Source organism: Leptopilina heterotoma, unplaced genomic scaffold, assembly GCF_015476425.1.
Source record: "Leptopilina heterotoma isolate Lh14 unplaced genomic scaffold, ASM1547642v1 Lhet_90, whole genome shotgun sequence".
Classification (NCBI taxonomy): Eukaryota; Metazoa; Arthropoda; class Insecta; order Hymenoptera; family Figitidae; genus Leptopilina; species Leptopilina heterotoma.
The window spans coordinates 235,927-254,611 of NW_025111194.1; the positions used below are offsets into that span (position 1 = coordinate 235,927).

Below are 18,685 nucleotides of genomic sequence, written 5' to 3' on the forward strand. Positions count from 1 at the left end.
GTACAATTTACAAAATAAAAAAAAATTAATTTCGAATTAAAATATTTTTGCATCTAGTTTGTCATTTTTATAAAATTTATACCACTTCGTTTATTTTGTTTGTTTGTTTGTTTGTTTTTTTTTTGATAAATTTACAAATATTTTGTTTCACATTCGCCAAATTTTCTTTTTACTTTTAAATCGAAAGCTTTCACAGTTTATCTATTAAAAAAAGAAATCCCTTATCTCGTTCTTTCGAAATAAATTTTTTATACTGTTTTTTTAAAAATTTGTTTCGTGAAAAACAAGGACAATGTACAAGTAGCAAATAGAAGAAGAAGAAGAAAACCTAACTGAGCACAATATATTTTTTTAAATTAATTAGTTGAGAAAAGAACGTGAAAAAATTGCCTTTTCATGCTTGATATCGATATATTTCTATCTATTTTTGTTTATTTTACTTTTTTATCACTCACACAAAAACACGCTCACACACATACCACGTGGTGCCTCTACCTTTTCATTAATTATTTTAAAAGCAACTGTTCTTTATTCTTTTTGTATAACAAAAATTTTTGACACGTAATTTTTGTGAGAAAATAAATTTTAATTTAATTTAATTTAAAAATCTTTAGAATTGCAAAAAAATCGAGACTAACAAAATATTTAGAAAGTTTTGAATTCGGAACGAATTTATAATTTGAATTGAATTCTTAACAAAATTAAAATTCTAATAGTTCATATTTTATTTCTGTGACAAGATTTCCAAGTCCAATTATAGATTCGCGAACGCAATGCATTTGATTAAAAATTCCTTTCTGAATTCGCAATTTAAAATTAAATTTTATTTTTTTTGCAGAGAGAGAGAAAATTTTTTTTCTTTTCTAAATATTCCAATAATTTTTATTTACCAGGTAATTTCGTACCACGTGGTAGGCATATATATATTTTTTATATCATTATAATATAGTTTATACTATGTATAATATGACACTGTTGTGTATTTATTTAATATATTTATACTTTTGTTATAGTGACCTTAAGGTCCAAGTGTCAAAGGCAATTTTCACTCGCTGCTTTTCCATTTTATTGCGGGAAAACTTTTTTGTAGAATATAAAATCTCGACAGTGATCATAAAGCAACTTTTCTCTTGTTTTTGTTTCTAACTCGACGAATATATTCAGGAATTTATTATTATTACAAGATTATTATTATTATAGACTATTATTTGTTTTTCATTACTATTGTCATTAAAAATAATTATTTTCTACATATTTTTTTTATATAAAAATCATATGTATATATAAATGATTTTTTTTATTATTTACAATTGTGTATTATTTGAAATTTTCAAATTATAGTCACATTGTTGAAAAGGTTTTAAATGGTTGAAAAAGAAAAATTGGCCTTATAGAAATTTTGCCGAGTTTTGCTATAAAAACCGAATTTTTTTTAACTTTTTTCATTTTTTTTTTCTATAAATCTCAATATAAAATTTTTTTACAAGTATTTGACGGTATTTTTTTACAAAAAGATTCGTTTTTATATTTCTTAAGTGAAACAATTTTTTTTATTAGATTTTAATAGAAATAAAGATACTGTTTCAAAAATTTAACAGTAAAATGTTTACTTCTATTTATTTTTTATGTATAAATTTTTTTAATGAATATACATCAAGAACCGTGAACGTACTAAAGCCGCTGTTAAAATTTTATTTTCAAAGAGTAAATAAAATTTTCTCAAATAAAATGAAATTTAATAAATTGCGTGATTTTTTTTTATGAAAGAAATTTTGTTGATGAATTTCAATTTCCTCTCACAATTATTTAAATAGTCAAGTGTTAAAAATAGAATTAAACAAATCTTTCTCCACGAAGTAGCAAAAACAATTAAATTTACATTGTTAAAAAATTAATTTTCAACTATAGAAATTTTTTAAAGACAATAATATTGACTTTCGATAATCGCGAATTTTTAAAAATTGTTCCACTTGCTCCATAAATAGCAAAAAAATCAAGAGACAAATTTAAATAAGGCGAATTTTTTTTTCGTAAACGTTTACCAAGTAATTAATTAATTCGTTAAATATTCTACTTACTAAGTAATGGAATAATTAAAATGAAAATGAATCTTTGCAATGAATGAATTAGAAATATGAACTTGAATCAATATTTCTAAAATTATCATAAAGTAACAAATTTATTCGAACTAGTTGAATTATTAATTTGATTAATTTAATCAATTTCATCAATTATGATTAATTTGATTAAATAATTAACTTTTTAATGAAGTTACAAATTAATTAATTGTTTAAACAATTAATTAAAAATTTAAAATCGAAAATTTCTTGAAAATTAATATTCAGTTAATAATTAATTTTCAAACTAATTTCAATGTAATTCGGTAAAGAAAATTTGTTTTCAGTTTATCTCTGTTATTAATAATAGTTATCATTAATAATAAATTCCCGAAAGAAATGATGTAAAAATAGACGATGAAATAAAAATCATTTTACAAAACAAAAAAATTACAGAAAGCTGCTTTTCGATACATGATAAAAATTTGATTTCCTGTTTCACTCATTTTAAGAGTTTATAAATCGTCTTAAATTACGCTAGGTAGGCGGTTTTTTTCCATATAAGAAGATAGATTATAGAAATAGATAGAGATAGAGAGAAAGGGAGAGCGGGAGAGACGATAATTCTCCCCTTGGATATACAGTTTTACTATTTATGTATATATGTATAATACGATTAAATGTTAGAGCACTAAACGTAATATTTTATAAGTTCAGATTACTTGAGAAACTCGAGATTCATTTCTAGTAATTAACTGTATCGTTCGACAGTCTTTTTTTTAATTTTAATTGTTTATATCGCTTTTTTTCACTGGTAAACCACATTTACTTTTCTTTTTGTAGTAAAATTTTTTAAAAACATTTTCTCTCTCATTTTTCTTGATTTTTTTTTCTCCTAAATTAATGTAAATAATTTTTTTTTTATTTAATCATTATTATGCACTTCGCCCTTGGGCTGATTCTGAACCATCACAGTGAGAGGAGAGGAGGAGTCCATCCTTTGCTTTCTCATAATTTCATTTTCGACCGAATTTATTCTTCTTTTTCTAATCCTCTAATATTTAAATTTCATGTTCAATTGAATTTCAATTTATTTACAATCACATTTTTTGTTCATTTTGGTGTTTTTTTCTATTTTTTCAGTTTGGAGATAATTTCCAAAGGGAAACATTTTTGCTGATTTGACATGATAAATTTTTCGGATTTCTTTGTTGAAAAAAACATCCATTCTAATAAAAATAATTAATCTTTTTCTCATGAAGAAAAAATATTTAAATAATGGGACCCAATCACAATATTTTTATCTCTCGATCCATTTTTTACAATTTATGTTTCTTGAAGAAATTCTCAAATTCCATTCTCTCGAATTATTCACAATTTTTCCTCCTCTCAAATATTCACAATTTTTTTTTTCTCTTCTTGAAAATTCCTCTTCTCGAATATTAATTTTCTTCCTAATTCACGAGTTTTACTTTTCCTCCCCTCGAGTATTCACACTTTTCCCTCTTCTTCTGGAACATTCACATTCTTCTTCTTTTCGAAAATTTACAATTTTCTCCTCTTCTCCAACATTCACAAAATTTAATCCTCTTCTTGAATATTCACAAAAAAATATTCTTCTCTCCTCTTCTCTAGTCACACATTTTTTTAACACTTCAATTTCACTTTCTTTCAATTTAATTGAATTTAATTTTTGACGTAGAAAAAAGGAATTTGTGATGTGATTTTAAAATTGGAGTCGTGAGAGAGATGATGGGGGGGAGTGGAGGAAGGGAGACGTAAGTGCAGAGCTCTTTATTAACTCATGTATTAATAATAATATTATAATCAATCATAATCGTATGGTTATTGTAAAATGAATAAACTATGTACAGAGGTAATGATTTTACTCATTACATTAATTTTTACTAGCTTGAGTAGAACATTCACGATTCTTGATATATACTCACAAAAAAAAATTTAAATCGTGCAATCATCAAACTCTAATATTTTTTTTCCATCCAACGGAATTATTTCACCTTCCCCGATAAAATTATATCCATAAAAGAAATAATTTACCCTCATCAGTTCTCTCTGGTTTTCTTTTTTAATTTCCACATAAAAAATTCAATTGCCTATCATAAAAAAACAAAAACAAAGAAAAAGACCAGAGAATGAAAATAATTTCTTCCTTCTCATTTACAAAAATTGTACTCAAAACTCTACGAAGTACACAGCAAAAAAAAAAAAAAAAAAAAGAAAAAAACATAACTGTTAAAAACAAAAAACCTTTTTTCCCGGAAATGACAAAAAAATCACAGGCACAATTTTTTTTTATAACAAAATTTCCGGTGTAAAAAAACATAAATTTATTTTATTTTCAATTTGAAAATTAATGTAATAAATTGTTTTTTTCGCGCGGAAAAATAATATAAATATACACAAATATAATATGAGATTAAAAAAAATTGTTCTAGAATTTTTATCGAATAATCGATAAAGTAACAAAGAACTCTGCAATTTTCTGAGGGATTATATAGACAATTAATTGGAAATTGATAAGTTCTATTTCTTTCAAATAAATGGAGAAAAAAAATGATAATGGACTTACGGATGAATTTGGGGAGGATGATGTGGTCATTTGATTCGTTTTTTTAAGATTAAAAAATTTATGTTAGATCCTAGTTGACCATGAGTGTGTGAGATTCTATTGGAGCTGCACTATCGTAAAGAGTGTCAGTGTCTTGTGTTGGCTCGCCCTGAAGTTGACACTGATTACTCAATGTACCGGCTCCGCAGTCGCAAAAGAATCTGTCAAATTTAAATAAATGTTTAGAAACCAGAAAAATGTTAATTTTCAATTTTAACGTATAAATATTCAATTAAATAGCTAAATTTTAATTAAATTCATGGAAAAAAGAAACTCACCGATCATGTCGAATAAATTCTACATCGTGTCCGGCATGACAAACTTTTATACAATTAACGCAAATTGCGTTTCGATCGGTGGTGTTACAAGTTCTGCATCGATAAAAATCGTGCATTGGAAACGAGGTATACGAGGAAATTTTGTAGAGACATTGACTGTTGGCCACCGCTTTTTCCACTGCATCTTGATTATTAAATATTTTGTTACCTGAGGAATAAATTTTTCAATTTTAACAAAATATTCTCAATTTACACTTTTTTAATTAAAAAAAAAAAAATAAGAAAAACTTTGAAAATAGATTTTTCAAAAAAAAAGAAAAGATAAGATAAATATTTACCCCTCCTTGCAGGTTGAACGCCACTAGCGAGGCAAAGGCCGCCAAATCGATTATTGAAAATATGATTAAATTCTAAAGTGGCAGTCGCATTATTCGTGACTTCGACTCCGGCCGCGAGTCCATCGAAAATTCTATTTCTTCTCAGCACCGGATGTGACTGCGTCGATATAAGAACGCCCGCCTGTGCGTTTCTAAATATATCGTTTTCCTCCAGCATCCCTGAAATTAATTTTAAATAAACAAATTTAATATTATGTACTTAATTAGTGATTTCTTTAAATTATGAATCTGTAATCATTCAAAAAATGTTCATTCTTGAAAATATAAAATTTTTTAATTTACAAAATAATAATAAATGGAATACAGCGCGTATCATTTTCTAGTATAATATAAACTACGAAATATAACATTTTTTTTCGAATAATAATAAATTTGTCTTACCTTTGCCTCCATTAAATATACAAATTCCACCGTCTCGACCATCGAAAATTTTATTCCTCTTCAAGGTGGGATTACTGTCGGTTTTGATCCAAACGCCGGCCATTGCATTGTCGAAAATTTCATTTTGTTCCAACAATCCCAATCCGCTGTTGTAAACCAAAACACCGCCATTCTGACCACCCCAGATTTTATTTCCTCTAATCACAGGATTACTTCCGGTTCTAAAGGCAAAAAAATTAAAAAATTTTAATTTAAATTTAAATTCATTAAATTTATTAAATACTAAAAATGATTTGTGAAAGTAAACAAAAATTGACAATTTGGGAGAAAACAAACCTGATTTGAACGCCCGAATAAAGATGATTGAAGATGTCGTTATCCTCGAGCTTTCCATGGCCATTATCGTAAAAATAAACGCCAACCTGTTTACCACTGTGAATACGATTACGTCGTAAAATTGGCGTTGATCCGGTCGTAATCCATACGCCGGCCAATGTATTGGCAAAAACTTCATTCTCTTCAATCAATCCTTGTCCTTTTTCATGAACATAGATGCCACCATGCTGGCCATGGTGAATTTTATTGTGTCGAACAATCGGGTCCGAATTCGTTCGAATTTGAATTCCCGCCAGTGCGTTTCCGTAAATGTCATTGTGCTCTATTAAACCTGAAAGCAATTTTTAATTACAAATTAATAATTATTCCGAAATATCCACCAATTATAATTATTAATCGGAAATCAATATTTTCCCATTATGACAATTATTATTTCGAATTGAATTTTTGTAAATATAATTTATGAAATTAAATAAATATAATTTATGAAATTAAATAAATATAATTTATGAAAATAAATAAATATAATTCATAAAAATAAATTAATAGTACCTATAATTTATGAAAATAAATTACATTGTTCTGTAAAATATAAACAATTTTCTTATTAAAAAAAGAGAAGAGGGAGAAATAAGCGAAAAAACTCCTCAAGAAAAGACAAAGTAACGAAATGTATTCGTGAAAATTAAATAGAAGAGTCCGAGGACCACACAGGTTCTTTAAAAAGAATCCTAACGGTACCCTCATCACAAGTAAAAGGTAGACACAAACGGATAGAGTGAAAGTCGAAATACTTGGGGAAAAAAACTCCCAATAGAATTAAATTACAAGTAATAAATTCTTGACCTTGATAATGAAATCGAAATCAATATTAATTTCCATAGAAATTAAATCTCAGTCATAAAGGAAAGATTGTTAAAGAATTATCTCAAAGTGATAAAATTTTATAATTTGTTTCCCTACAATAAAACTTGACTAATCAATATTATTTTTGAATTAGAAAATAAACCTCTTGAAAATACAAAAGGTTTTATTAACTCAACGATTAAATATAAGAAATAAAAGTGTCAGAGCAATTATTTCTTTCGAAAACAAAAAAAAATTGAATAGAATAATAAATAATTACCTCTGCCCTCGCCGAATATATAAACACCACCCTGATGTCCATTATAAATTTCATTACGTCGAATCGTTGGATTTGAATTTGACGTAATCCAAACGCCGGCAAAATTATTCGAATGAATTTTATTATCGATAAATTGTCCCAATCCATTCTCGTGCACATAAATACCGCCAGTTTGTCCATGATGAATTTCGCAATGTACAACTGTTGGATTTGCGCCTGCTTTCACTTCAAAACCAGCGATACGATTATTGTGAATGTCATTTGATTCAAAATAACCGAGACCATTGTCAAACGTGAATATACCAACGTCACGACCATGATGAATATGATTACGTCGCATTATTGGATTCGCGTAATTCTTCACCCAAATACCCGCTAGGGCATTACGCGAAATTTCATTGTCCTCATATGTACCTTGAGCGTAATCTGTCACATACAGACCGACGTTCTCGCAATCCGAGATATCGCAATTTCTAATCACTGGATTTGCACCGACTCCGGAGACGCAGACCGCCGCACCAACTGTTGACACAGAAAAGAAGACAATTTTTTAATAACAATACTTTTAATTGGTTAAATAGATTTCAAACCTTTTTGAAATTCAACAACTTATAAGAATATATATTATAAAACGTGAAGATATCGATCATTCCGAGTCTACGACTCGGACTGATCGCTTTCTTCATGTTTTATAATAAGTAAAGATGACTGAGTGATAAAATCATTATTTTAAATTATAAGAATATTGTTACTCTAACTTCTTCAAAATTATTTTCATCACTTCAATTCAATTATTTTTTCCTAGAATTTATAACTAAAATTCTTCTTTAAATCAATTATTTTTAATAATTATTGAAAAAGTTCTTTTTAGAATTTTCAAATCCTTTCGTTTACAATTCAATTTTAAGTTAAATTTCAATTATTTGGAAATTCTTCAATTAAATAAATTAGAAAATAAAAAATCCAAATAATTTTAAAAAAAAATCAATTAAACTTTTTCAAAAAAATTAATTCTACAGAATTGTTAGTTAAATGTATGAAAAATTCAAATTTTCAAAGATTTTAATTTGAAACTTTTTCAAAATTCAATTATTTCTAAAAATCCACGCTATAATGCTTTTAATAATATTTAATTATTATCTAAAATTTTAACTAAAATTCATTTTTCAAACAATTTTTATTAAAAAATTCTGCGAGAATTCAATTATTTTAATATAAAAATAAATAATTTATGGAACAAGTGAATGTTTCACAAAATTGAATTCTAATAAAGAATTTTATCAACAAATTTTTAAATAATTGAATTATTAAGAAGAATTTCAATTTTTAATAGCATTTTTAAGAATAATTGAATTCTTTTAAAAAATCTAATTAAAATTGTAGTGAAATATAATTGAAATTCTGTGCTGAGTTTCATTATTTATGAAAATAATTGAATCCCTGTGGAAAATTTGTAAATAATTGAATTCTTGTGAATTTTTTATTATTTATGAAAATAATTAAATGTTTGTTTAAAACTTTATTCAAAATTTTTTTTACATAATTGAATTCTTTTGGAAAACATTAAAATAAAAGATATTGAAAATCATTGAATTGGGGAAAATTTTTGAAAATAACTGAATTTCAGAGAAGAATTTGATTATTTTTAAAAATAATTGTAATTTTCACGAGAACTTACAAAAAAAATTTGAAAATACATAATTGAATTTTTGCAAAGAATTTTATTACTTTCGAAAATAATTAGATTTCTACAATTATTTAAAAATGTAACTAATTTTAGAAGAATTTGAATTATTACATTTTTCCAAAATCTTAGTTCTTTAAAATTTCTAATTAAATTCATTCAAAATTGAAATTTTCTAAAATTTTAAATTAAAACCTTTTGATGTTAATTTATTTATGAAAATTGTAAATTCAAGTTTTTTAAAATTAAATTAATTTAGAAATATTTAAGTAAAATTATTCATTAAATAATTTCTAAGTAATAATTTTCGGCGGATAGTTCTTGAAGAATTAATTATTTAAAGAGAAATTCTTGTCAGAAATATAAAAAATTGAAGGTTTTGTATTAGAATTCGTGTCAATTTCACAAAAATTCAGAATTTTCTTATGAATTCTAATAATTTACTTTTTTTCAGTATACTTTTAATAAAAATCCCAGAACTTGTTTCAATTGGTTGAAAAGACAAAAAATTGAAAAAAGAAAAACTCACCAACACTGGAACTGCGAATAATGCAATGATCAATGGTCGGACTACAATTCTCGCCGACCTCGAGACAATAATGTTTATGATGTGGCACTGTACTCGCAACATCGGGAGTAAATTTAAGTGTAAGATGTCCAACGTACGCTTTCTTCGCTCCCTCAATGAACATCACTGTTGATTCGCTTTCACGCTCGAGTATAACGGACTCGGCAACATTTCCAGGCGCCGAACCAACCAACGCCACATCGTGATCAATGACCAAAAATTCACCGCGATAAGTGCCGGCGTGTAAAAATACTAAATGCTGATAAGTGTCCTCCGTTGTTTGTGTATTGCCGCAACAATTTCCAGAACTGCTTGAACTCGACGTGCTACTACTACTCGACGACGAACTACTGCTACTGCTATTACTTCGATATTCATCGGCATGATCAATCGCACTTTGTATTGTGTTGAAGTAAGGAAGATTTTTGAATTTGCTTCGATGATTTTGAAAGCCGGGCCTGACGTGAACGCCACGATAGAGTTGTCGAAAGCTCTCCTTCCAGGGATTCGCGTAGTCCGACTCATCGGGCGAGATGAATTCAAATTTACACGGCTCCGGATTGAATAGTGGAATATCGTATTCGTAAATTTGTTGATATAATGACTTCCATAGTTCGGTGTCGTTTGCAATTACTTGAAATCGTTTACAAACTTGTGCCACTCGACACAGGTCCTGTTCCATGAAATAATTAAATATTGTCAACAGAACCTCGTCCGGTAATTCGTACTGGAGATAATGGGCTGCCGTGTGTGTGTATGTGCCTGTGAAAATAATTGCATTAGTACCATTTTTAGATTTTATAGATTTCAAAAAAAAGCATTTTCTCTTTGAAAAAATGCATTTCGAGGGAATGAATTTAAATTGAATTTTATTCTTGACATAAAGTGTTTTAGCGAGAGAGATTGATTTGAAGGTGAAAAAAAAATTACCATCGATGGATAATGAACATGCTCGCCGGGGTCGTTTTCTCGCCGGAAGAGAGGATGAGACAAATATGGCGGCGGCGTAACTGCTGCCGCCTGCTGGAGGTAATGCAGAGCTGGTTCCGGGTGCCGGATCCGGATGAGGGGGACTTTTTCGTCTGAGGTCATATGGCGAGGAGTGCGACGACGAAGGCGCTGCGACCCCTGAAGTACTCGGAAAAGGTCCTCGACCTCCGCTTCCACCGCTGACACCGCCACCGCCTCCTAGTGCAATTTGATTCGATGCCGGGCATGGCAAATCGTACGCCTCGTCTGAAAATTACATTTACATATCAATTAATTTCACATTCATTTATACATGTCACTTCTTTTTATTTAATGCACCTCCATCAACGTGTCAACCATAAAACAAAAATATTTACATTTCTCCATTTTCTCTTCTAAGAAAATACAATATTTTAAATTTACTTTTCATTTCTAATTATTATTTACCATAAATTGGAAAATTTTCTCATGTAAATTTTACTTATAGAAAAAATGTTTTTAAAAAGACTTTTTTATTGGAAATTTCAAAAAAACTGAAAATAACACAAAAAATTCATTTTTGAAATAACGTTACGTAAATTAATATTTTTTTTGCTTCGATTCAAGTATTTTACACAAATCTTTAAAAGCATAAAAAAAGGAACAAAACGAATTATTGTGAAATTAGTTCAATTAAAATGAAATATGCAAAAATAAAATAAATTCTAGTGAAAAAGGCAACAAAAGAAGTGTTCAAAGATTTTAATTTGAAATTCATTATTAAATCAATATTTATTAGAAATTTCTACGAGAATTTAAACAAATTTTTGAAAATAATGGAATTTTAGAGAAGAATTTTATTATTTTTAAAAATAATTGAATTTTAAAGAAGAATTTTATTATTTTTAAAGATAATTGAAATTTGTACGCGATTTTTAAAAAATTTTTGAAAATAATTTAATTTTAGAGAAGAATTTCATTATTTTTAAAAATAATTGAAATTTTGACGAGAATTTTTGTAAATTTTTAAACATAATTGGAATTCTGCGTAGAATTTTATTAAATTTTTTTTTAACTAATTGAATTCTTTAATGAATTTTTATTAAAGCAGTAGATATTAAAAATTATTGAATTGAGGAAAGCTTTTGAAAATATTTTTCATTAAATTTTGAAAAAATATTTTTCATTAAATTAGAAAGTATGTTCATATTCGAAATTTTAAAAGGAATTCAACCAAAAAGCACTTATTCTGCAGATAAATTTAATTTTCGCAAACTCATTTTTTGCCACCTATAACAATTTATTTTTAAATTCAGGATCTTAATCTGAAAATAAAATAAAGATTTAGCTCCAAAAATTGAAATAAAATTCAGAAAAAAAATAAAATGTTAAAATTTAAATTAAATTCCAAAAGTAAACCAAATTTCCAAAAATAAAATCTTATATAAATAAAATACAATGAATAATTAAAATACAGTAAATAACAATACAGAAATAAAATATAAAAAAATAAAATTAAAAAAGATAATTAATTTTTGTTATTTAATATATTTAATTTGGGCCATAAGAGCAAATTTTTTTTCTCTTATAAGCCCGTATAAAAAAAATGTTTAGGAAGGAAATTACGAAATCGCAGGAATCGGAATTTTTGCGAGTGTATATAAAAAAATCAGAGGAGCATGAATATACGAGTGTCAATGGAAAAAACAGAATTAGAATTTCAATTGTCATAATTGTGAGAGCTGAACAACAAAAAAAATAAAATAAAAAGGAAAGGAAGGAAATTCCACGACCTTGTACTTAAACAAGGATTCATAATAATCTTTGAGTCACGGTTTATATAATAATAAACTAAATAGAAATATGAGAAAAAGTATTTGCAAAATTACATAATTTCGTTGAAAGAATTTATAATAATTTTTTTCCGCTTGTAAAAAAAGAAAAGAATTCCTTTTCACACGTCAAAAATATTGTCAATAAAAAAGAATTAATTACTCATTACTGGCGAGTGATAATAATACATTTCTGCTTTTAGCACAATTTTCTAATCAATTTTCCATACAAACTCAATAGAGTGAAAATTTTAATTAAATTACGTATTATTGTAGATGTTCTATAACAAATAAAACAAAATTGATAATAGGAGTATTTTTTAATATAAATAATAATAATAATAATAATAATAAATAATAGTAAGGAAATAATTGTCAGAAAATTAATAAAATGAAAATATTTTTTGAAATAATAACAATAACAAAAAAATAAGAACTTATCTTTTGTAATTCATAGCATTTTTTAAATTTATCATTCTGGAAAATTTTCAAATTATGATAAAAATAAAATACATTTTAACGAAGAATATGAAATGTAATTTATTCTACATTTATAATTCAAGTTGAGTTTTCCATTTAAATATTTACTAACTATAAAGAACAACTTTCTGATTGCCTTCCAAATTAACTATATTCTAATTCCGTTACTTATAACTCTCACGCTTTCAAGTGTTAATTCTTTGAAATTGCAGTGCTTTCAGAAAAAATTGTCCCAACATATTGCTCTTGAAATGAAAAAAATTTGAAAATATTTACCCAATTAAAATAAATTTGGCAAAGAAAATTACAATACTTCTTGTGTTTAAAACAATCTATAATTATTACTAAACGAAAATAAATTATTACGATTAATAGATAGGAGTCAAAAAATTGAAATTAGAAGTTTAATACACAGGAAAAAAGAAACAAAAGTGAAAAACTATTATTCACGCACAATACAATTTCGTCATTTTCCTACAACAATGTAAATATAGGAAAATTAATCACTAAAAAAAATAATTAAAATTCTAAAAACTGAAAAAGTTTTCTTAACTAATTTCCCGCAGCATCTTTAAAATTCCTCCGAAGAAAAAAAGAAATCAAAAAAAGATTGTCGAAACTCGAACAGCGATAATTTGTAAATTTATCTCAATCACGAAAAACTCGTCCAACTTTTCCCAATTGATAAATCGTGAACGGAGAGAAATAAAAAAACCTCAAACTTTGGTCCTACCATTTTAATTTTTTATCAGGTCAGATTTAAAAAATTTCTTTCATCACGAATTAAGAAAGGCCCGAAGGGATTTGGGAAAGGATCGTCGTCGAAAGCCGGAATTTGACACAAACCCATATTATACTCATCAAGGGAGAGAAAAGTCACGGGACAAAGGAGAATGTAAACTTCAATTTTTTTTCTCCTCTCAATTCTCTATATTCACAGAGAAAATTAATTTCTCACAATCAAAAAAATAGGGTTGAAAGGAAAATGCTTCAAGGAGAGAGTGTTGTAATAGTTGGAGAAAAATTGAAGAAATGTATTTTTAGCATATAGATATGGAAAGAGTGTTTTAAAAAAAAATTGGGGCTCGGCAGGTGAAGGCGAGAGAGTGTTAAAAAGGTATATAAAGGGGAAAAAAGTGGCGAGTGTGTGTGTTACTTACCAGAAGCTCTCGATGGTAAAGGAATCCTATTTGCACCTTTTCTTCGCGAACGACGGACGTAGCCGCGCCCAGAAAACGAGGCGCTTGGCATATTGGCGTCGTGAGCCCCCAGGTTGCGTGTAAAATTAGAAGAAAAACCAGATAAAACTCAACTAAACACTAAACAATGGCGACACTTCCACTGAGCACGGCAGCCATTTTGTCATTGACGGCAGAAAGTGAGCGATCGCAGCGCCAATTGGGTGTATGCGGTGATATTTTCCGTCGCTTCTGTCTCACTTGCGCTTCCTTTCTCGATAGTTAACTTGTCCTCGTTCCACATGCATCAGGTACGTAGCCAGTCATCACCGGGCCCCATTCACGTTCATCTGCGCAGGCGGGGTTTTATTTTAAGGATGACCGGTCGGATTTATCAATTTTTTTTCTGTTTCTCTCTCTCCTTTCCACGTCTCTATAGTGACTATCGTTCGGCTTTGTAAAATTATACCACAAAAAGGAAGAAAAATATTATTCGATACGATCAATAAAAACTTTTCATTGTTTTCTCTTTTTTGTTCATTTAATTGATTTCCCCCAAGTGTCAACACTTGTGCAGTATAAATACTTAAATCATAATAATTCAATCAATTTATTCAAATCAGTTATTCATTAAATTAATTCAATTAATTAAATAAAATTCAATCAATTTTTTGCAAACCTTTTTAAATTCTGGGAAAAAATATTTTAATCAAATGCCTCTGCATTATTCATAATCTGTATTTTATCTCGGAATTTATTACACAAGATCTTTTTATGAGACATTAATTAATAATCAATTAAATGCGGTCTATTGTCATTAATTTAATGTTTCTGAAATATGACGTTCGAAAAGAAATGGAATATTTTTCTTTCCTATTGTCCTTGAAATTAAAATTTTTTTTTATCATATCGAAAGTAATTAATCTTGTGTAAATAAAAACAGTCGAAAATTATTTTTGTCGTGCGACAATATTTTTTTCTGATAATTTCGATCAAAAACAAATATTTGAATTACCAGAATTAAAAATATAATTTATAATTAAAATTATTGGTTTAATTATTGAAGAGTTTTTATTTGATGTAAAGAAGGTTTTATAGGTTTTATCACGATCGTTAATAGAATTGGCTTTTTATAGGTTAAGATAAAAAATTCTGACTTTTATCAGCTGTCACTTTTTTCTAAGAATATTTCTTGAAAGATGATCCCAGTTTACAGAGATAGTGATAAAAATGCACACAAAAGAATACAAATTTTCAGGAAACAAAACTGATGATTAATTTATCAAAAAATTGATAAAATAGAAAAATCGGAAAAAATTTGCAACAAAAGAACTAGACGTAACGCTACTAATTACGGTTTTATGGTATCGGCGTATCGGTATGTCAAGTTCTTTGTAAATCGTAACGGTTATCAAGATTTGTTTCCACGATATAAAACACCAGTAATTTGATTATCAAGAATTAATAAATATAAACATACCTCAAAAGATTAGAAGGCTCTATGATAAAATTCATTTTTTTTTCGAGAGAGAGAAAAGGGTTAATATTTCACGCTTAGATAGTATACGCTCCTGGGCGGGGCCCCTCGCCCCGGTGCCCCGCTTCACCGTAAAATTGGAACGCGACACAAGTAAGGGGATCGATGTCAGTATGGAGTTATGGAGACCGCGGACAACAGAAATTCCTATTTACCATGTATTTCCGCGATCAGCTCGTGTCTCGTTCTCTCTGTTGTTTACGTGGCCAGCTTGTACGTTTGGAATTCACAACACAACAGGTATGCTCTTCTCCCACAGCTCCAAACAGTGCTCCGCTTTTCGGAGTTGATTATCTCTCCGCGATTCCGCCACGCACGTTTCCCTTACACTACACACACATATTTCCTGCCCACATCGAAATGCCGAAACTCGGCAACGCTGCACCGCGATCTTCCCATGGAACACAGAAACTCACATATACATAACCCCAGGGGTGTACGCAACAGCGAGTCAAATTTTAAACCCATAAAAGTGTTATTGGACGAAACCTGTTCTTTCCCCCTCTCTCCAAGTTAGTGATCACGGTGATCACCGACGATCTGCCGATTTGAGGTTAGGAACCATGTGCCGCCCTCTAAGATTTTCTCTCTTAATAAAAATTATTTCTTTTAATTAATAATATAAAATCTGATTTACATTAGTACAAAAAAATTTTTTTTTATAATTAAATATTTCTTAGATATAAAAAATCTAAATCATTCAAATCTGAAGTCTAGGTTAGGGATTAAATTTTCATGAATTTAATACTTAAACTGATATTATTTGAAATCGAAAAATTTGTTTATTCATAAAATTTAATTTAGAAGAAATTTTAATAATTTTAACAATATTTGGCAAAAAATACAAAAAAAAAAAGAAGTAGAATAATTGTGCACAGGATAAAATGCCTCGGGATAACGTTTTTGTAAGTACGGCTCTGGGTACGATCATTTAATTCATGTGAGAGACATGAATGACTGCTGATTGGTCAATTTCAAGTGTAGTTGTACTATGTTACTATGAATACTATTCACAACTTTCACTATATCCTTCACATGAGTGTGCACAAATCTTTTTTAAAAAAAAGAATTTTCTTTCACGGGAAAATGGAAAATTTACCAAAATTCGGAAATTTTTTAATGGAAAATAATTTTTCGCAGGTATTTGTTTTTTTATCAAGAAAACAATAAACCTTTGTTGTATTTTTACTAATTCTTACACTGTTTTAAAAATAATTTATGAAAATAAATAAAATAAATTAATGAATAGGGAAAATTAAAATTAATTTCTTTTTCAGGGAGCATCCAAGCACAATAAAGAAACGATTTTTTAGTTGTTTTGTTATGACACTAATTTCTCCAGCCTCACTGTACTTTGGCCTAAGTGAAAAAGTTTTTCAATCGGTAATACGAGAATTGATTAATTAATTAATATTATTATTATTATTATTAATATTATTGTTATTATTATTATTTTTATTTCTTATATTGAATTTATTAATTGTACATATTTTTTTTTAAACTTAACTGTTTGGAATTTTTTTATAGGCAACGATATGGGAATTATTGGGTCTGAGATGGCCTGGTTTTATTCAAGCAATCATTCTGCCTCTGTGTCTCACGATGATTTTATTTTTAGGACCGCTCAGCTTGCAAGTCATTAATGGAATTTGGAAATTATACGCAGGTTTTTATTCTGACCTAATTTCTCATCACAAGTACAAAAAAGGAAATAAAAAAAAATATTATTATTGAATTAATTACCTATTATTATTAATTTATTAATTTTTCTATTATATTTAGTCTGATTTTTTTCCTTTTTTAAAATAAAAATAAATTAATAGTTCACTATAATTTTTGTAGTTTGATATTAATAATAATTAAAATTTCTGCTAATTAGAGCCAATGTACTGGTTGGGAAGTGCGAGGACGTTAATTTGGTGGAGGAATCAAGTGATCGCTCCCCTTTCAGAAGAATGGACTTTTAGGGCGTGTATGCTCCCACTGCTTTTGCAGTGTTTTTCCCCAACGACGGCAATTTTCATATGTCCATTATTTTTTGGAGTCGCACATTTTCATCACGTTCACGAGAGAATAAAAATGGGAATGGAAGTCAAACACGCCCTCATCGTATCCTGTAAGTTCATTTATAATATTCATTTTTTATTATTTAATTTAATATTCATTTTTTATAGTCGAAAAAAAATTCTAACAAATTTTTTTCCAACAGGTTTCCAATTTTCGTACACAACACTTTTTGGCGCTTACGCCGCATTCCTCTTCTTTAAAACCGGTAAATTTTTTAGTAATTAAATAACTAATAAATAATTTCTTAATTAAATTTTAATTTACTAATAATTATTTATTTAATTAAATAATTAATTTCATATTAAATATAACTAAATACACTTATCAAAAAACGCTATTTTCTTTTTGAACAATTTTGGCGTTAACTTATTTATTTCTATTAAAATGCGTGATATTTATAAATAATCTTTTCGTGCATTTTTTTTAAGGACACTTTGTGGCGCCGTTCGCCGCCCATTCGTTCTGCAATCACATGGGATTTCCGGATTTATCGGAAGTCGCAACTTACGAGGGTCCATGGAAACGAGCAGGACTTATGTCCTTATTTGTTCTAGGACTCATTGCCTGGTGTTTCTTCTTAACGCCAATGACGAATCCATCTTTTTTTAGTAATAATTTATTTTGGCACAAACAACTCGTTTGAAAAATACTTTTATCGCACTCGTATTTTTCAAAATGAGAAATTATTATTTTAATAGAATAATACTCGTAATTTTCTTTTCAATTACAAAAATACTGAAAAAAAATTTCACTCACTTTTTTTAATTTTGAAGAAAACATTTTTGTAGTTGATAAAAAATTATGTGAAATCTAAAAGTTCACTTAATAATTTTTGTAATAATTACAATTTTTAATTATTAATTTTTTTTATTAGACTAATTAATCGACTGACTATTTTTACCAACGAAGCATATTTAGGATCAAAGAGTTTTGCATTTTTTTAATTATTACTTTGTAGAGTGAAACCCTTTCTGTTAAGTTAATGAAATAGTATATTCATTTCTTTTCCGTAATTTAGAATTTCTTGATCATGAAATGACAATTCGACAAAAGAAATTAGAATTCTTTAATTAGAAATCATTTTTTTATTTTTAAAAATTCTTTAAATAGACAAAAATTTTTAGAAGTATTCTTTAGAAGAATTCTTAAGAAGAATTCTTTACAAGAATTTTTTAATTAAGAAAAT

At 27.6% G+C, this 18,685-nt stretch overlaps 2 protein-coding genes across 5 annotated transcripts; one reads left to right on the forward strand and one right to left on the reverse strand.

Moving 5' to 3' along the window:
- Positions 1–4,424: 4,424 nt before the first annotated feature.
- LOC122511842 (F-box only protein 11) lies at positions 4,425–15,726 on the reverse strand. 3 transcript variants are annotated; one of them, XM_043627357.1, is made up of 10 exons: positions 15,588–15,726; positions 13,878–14,245; positions 10,388–10,693; positions 9,419–10,219; positions 7,206–7,727; positions 6,080–6,410; positions 5,744–5,964; positions 5,303–5,521; positions 4,965–5,172; positions 4,425–4,847 (listed from the first exon to the last, which is right to left on the reverse strand). In XM_043627357.1, the coding sequence occupies exons 2-10, from the start codon at positions 13,966–13,968 to the stop codon at positions 4,718–4,720; spliced, it is 2,829 nt and encodes a 942-aa protein (XP_043483292.1). In that variant the 5' UTR covers positions 13,969–14,245; positions 15,588–15,726; the 3' UTR covers positions 4,425–4,717. The 3 variants fall into 3 exon arrangements, with proteins under 3 accessions (XP_043483292.1, XP_043483294.1, XP_043483293.1); XM_043627359.1 differs by having other exon boundaries at positions 13,878–14,348; positions 15,588–15,724; XM_043627358.1 differs by lacking the exon at positions 15,588–15,726 and adding an exon at positions 15,376–15,514.
- On the forward strand, positions 15,529–18,220 carry LOC122511843 (CAAX prenyl protease 2). Of its 2 annotated transcripts, none has more exons than XM_043627360.1 (6): positions 15,529–15,672; positions 16,710–16,815; positions 16,960–17,098; positions 17,312–17,548; positions 17,642–17,704; positions 17,928–18,220. In XM_043627360.1, exons 1-6 carry the CDS (start codon positions 15,554–15,556, stop codon positions 18,140–18,142), a joined length of 879 nt encoding a protein of 292 aa, XP_043483295.1. In that variant the 5' UTR covers positions 15,529–15,553; the 3' UTR covers positions 18,143–18,220. The 2 variants fall into 2 exon arrangements, with proteins under 2 accessions (XP_043483295.1, XP_043483296.1); XM_043627361.1 differs by lacking the exon at positions 15,529–15,672 and adding an exon at positions 16,298–16,572.
- Positions 18,221–18,685: the final 465 nt, after the last annotated feature.